The sequence below is a fragment of the Akebia trifoliata genome, chromosome 2, assembly GCF_017979445.1.
Source record: "Akebia trifoliata isolate Shusen 1 chromosome 2, ASM1797944v1, whole genome shotgun sequence".
NCBI lineage: Eukaryota > Viridiplantae > Streptophyta > Magnoliopsida > Ranunculales > Lardizabalaceae > Akebia > Akebia trifoliata.
In genome coordinates, this window is record NC_141376.1 from 1,244,726 (window position 1) to 1,247,606 (window position 2,881).

The 2,881-nt window shown below is 37.0% G+C and overlaps 1 protein-coding gene across 1 annotated transcript; it reads left to right on the forward strand.

Moving 5' to 3' along the window:
• Positions 1 to 378: 378 nt before the first annotated feature.
• On the forward strand, positions 379 to 996 carry LOC147408603 (uncharacterized). The gene has a single exon (XM_086459968.1). The coding sequence runs from the start codon at positions 379 to 381 to the stop codon at positions 994 to 996; it is 618 nt and encodes a 205-aa protein (XP_086316094.1).
• The last annotated feature ends 1,885 nt before the right edge of the window (positions 997 to 2,881 follow it).

Below are 2,881 nucleotides of genomic sequence, written 5' to 3' on the forward strand. Positions count from 1 at the left end.
TATAATATACATCACTCATGGTTAATTATACTGCAAGAGTGCATATTATTGCTGACAAAGAAGATCAATTTGTGAAGCAGTAGGTGTCACCCATCCACCTGCACATGAAAATTACAGAGATCTACAATGTCTTTAAATTTGAATTTGATGTTTATGTTTGTGGGATCTGTTAAGTGCACAAGGTGGCATGCCAGGTCTACCTTTCACAACTGTTATGATCATCAATGGCATGAAAAATTAAGAGGGTGACCAACATTGACATCACATGCTCAACTACTACAACCAACCACTCTACATTGAGTAGAAGCCAAAGATTCTTATTGTCCTCCCTTGCTCCCCCTATGTGTTTGTTACCAACTTTATATATAAGAGTTTGCCATGGAGGAGGAGACTTCATTCCTGTTCCTTCCTGTGAGTTCTAATTGCAAGATTGAAATTCTATTGCCTTTCTTCAGGCAAGTGAAGATGGTTAGTTCACCACTAACTCCCAAGCATCGAAACCATATTCGCTCTAACAACTTACTTTCAAGTTCACATCCCCTGACAAGAACAGTTGAAGAAAATTTGAACAAATTGAAGGGTTGGGAACCTTCATCTTCCTCATTCCTCAAACCCAATGCAGAGATCTTGCAAGATGGCTTGTGTGGCCTCCGAGACTTGTATGAAAGCATTGAGGATCTGCTTCAATTGCTACTGTCCCAACAAAGCCTAGTCGATCATTGGAATGACATGAAGGATGTATTGGATGGGTCTCTCAGAATGTTGGATGCGAGTTGCACCACCAGAGACATTTTGTTAGAGGTGAAGGAACATGTGCAAGGCATTCAATCGGCTCTCCGTAGAATCCATGGTGAAGAATTGGGATGTGCAGATGAAGTTGGTGCATTCATGTCCTCTAGAAAGAAGGTGAACGAAGTGAACCACAAAAGCCTCAGAGAACGTAAGAGAATAGAGAACAAGAAGTCCATGATTTTGTGTACATTATGGGTGTTCTAAGAGAGGTGGAATTGATCAGTTTCACCATTTTCGGATCCTTTCTGTCATTCATTTCAGGCCATAAGTTACGATCCTAGCCAAGTGGTTGGTCGTTAATTTCCAAACTGATGAACTCCAAGCGTGTATCGAACGAAGTCAAAGAAATGTGTACAAGTCAGGTGGAGATGGTTGATATTGCACTAAATGTCTTCTGTGGCCACAATTCAGGCAAAGATACCTGAAATGCGCTGAAACAGTTGGAGGGGTTGGAGTTGAGTTTACAAGGTCTCGAGGAGGGATTGGAGTGCGTGTTCAAGTGTTTGATCAAAACCAGAGTCTCCCTTCGCAACATCCTCAATCACTAGGCGATGAATCCTCAAATATCCCTAGTAAAAACTCAAGCTCTTCTCTCCATTTGGCATCTACATTTTTTCCTAGAAAATGCCTTCGTGTTTTTCGCTTTACATTTTTGTACAATGTATAGCCTATTATACATCTCAAAATTAATATATTCAAATCAAATTACAATTGATCCCATTTTTTATATTTCTTGATTGGATAAATTGTGTTTGCCTAACAGAATTTCTCAAGATCGATTTGATCTTTGACTTAAAGGAAATGATCAAAGCATGTCACATTTCACAAAAGTTTTTCCCTTAGTCTATCACTTAATTTTTTATTCCTATATTTTCACAAAGGCATTTATTTTCACCTATATATTTCCAGATTTTTCCACTCATCTTAGTGTCCTCATCTTTGCAAGTTATTACTGAAACATTACCCCAGAGAGAGAGAGAGATTCTATTGGTACCCAACTTTTACTTATTCTCAATCGACATATTTTTTAGAGATTTTTTCCAAAAACGTGCGCAACTTTTGCAAAAATTCTGATTCTAGCACATTGTTCATTTTAATTCCCAAAACATATTTTCGAGCGAGTTGGCCAGTAGGAATTCTAATTTAAAGTGAACTAATATCTTGATTTTAAAGTGACGATCTTGTTGATAAAAAGTGACTATCTCGATGGTAAATTTAAAGACAAATATCCTTATTTTATAATGGTGAACTTGCCAGTAATTATCAGCAAGTTTGTCACTTTTTATCAACTAGATCATTACTTTAAACTAGAATACCTACCAGTGAACTCGTTTGAAAACATGTTTTAGGAATAAAAATGCATAGTGTACCAGACTCAAAGTCTCGTCATATTCAGCACACGAAATGATAATTTGCCCTATTTTTTATTTTAATTGGGGTGCCAATTGCAGCTCTCTTAAATAGTGAGGATCGCTTTTATTTATTTATTTCTGTTTCCCTTTTCTGAAATGAACTGCACAGTTCTAATTCTAAATAATTTCTTAAATAAATTATATTTTAATAGTGCACTCATTCATGCCCCCATCAAAGATTAGAAATGCTTGAAAGAGGTGCCCATGGACTAGGCTAGGCTGGTCTGATGAGTTCTTGAGTTGAACCAAAGCTGGCCAAGCTTTGCCTGCACCTTCAAGTCTGTGTTTTATGTCTAGGTCTAAGCCTTATATTGGAATCAACACTCACATGATTCCAATGGTTCCCCCACTCACCATCATTTAGATCTGCACATAAAAATATATATATTTTTGAAATTTTCTTGAATAGTAGTTCTCTTAAAAAAATGATAAATTAAAGCGAGATGCCAAATTTAGTAGAAACAATGGGTAGATAACTATCAAAACAATGTGCCCTGGCTTCTTTCCTCATTAGAATTTCAAATGTGGTGTGTCTATTACGACCAATTCGGAGCCATAATTCAAGAAAAAACACAAAATGGTCTTCGTTCATTTTTTTTCCCTTCAAATGATACACTACAACTCTCATATGACTTCAAGGGTGCAATTTAGACCGCCAAACCAGACGTTGAAGGTGC

Excerpts from the sequence above, each read along its gene's own strand:
- LOC147408603 (XM_086459968.1), top strand. The coding sequence starts at position 379 with ATGGAGGAGGAGACTTCATTCCTGTTCCTTCCTGTGAGTTCTAATTGC.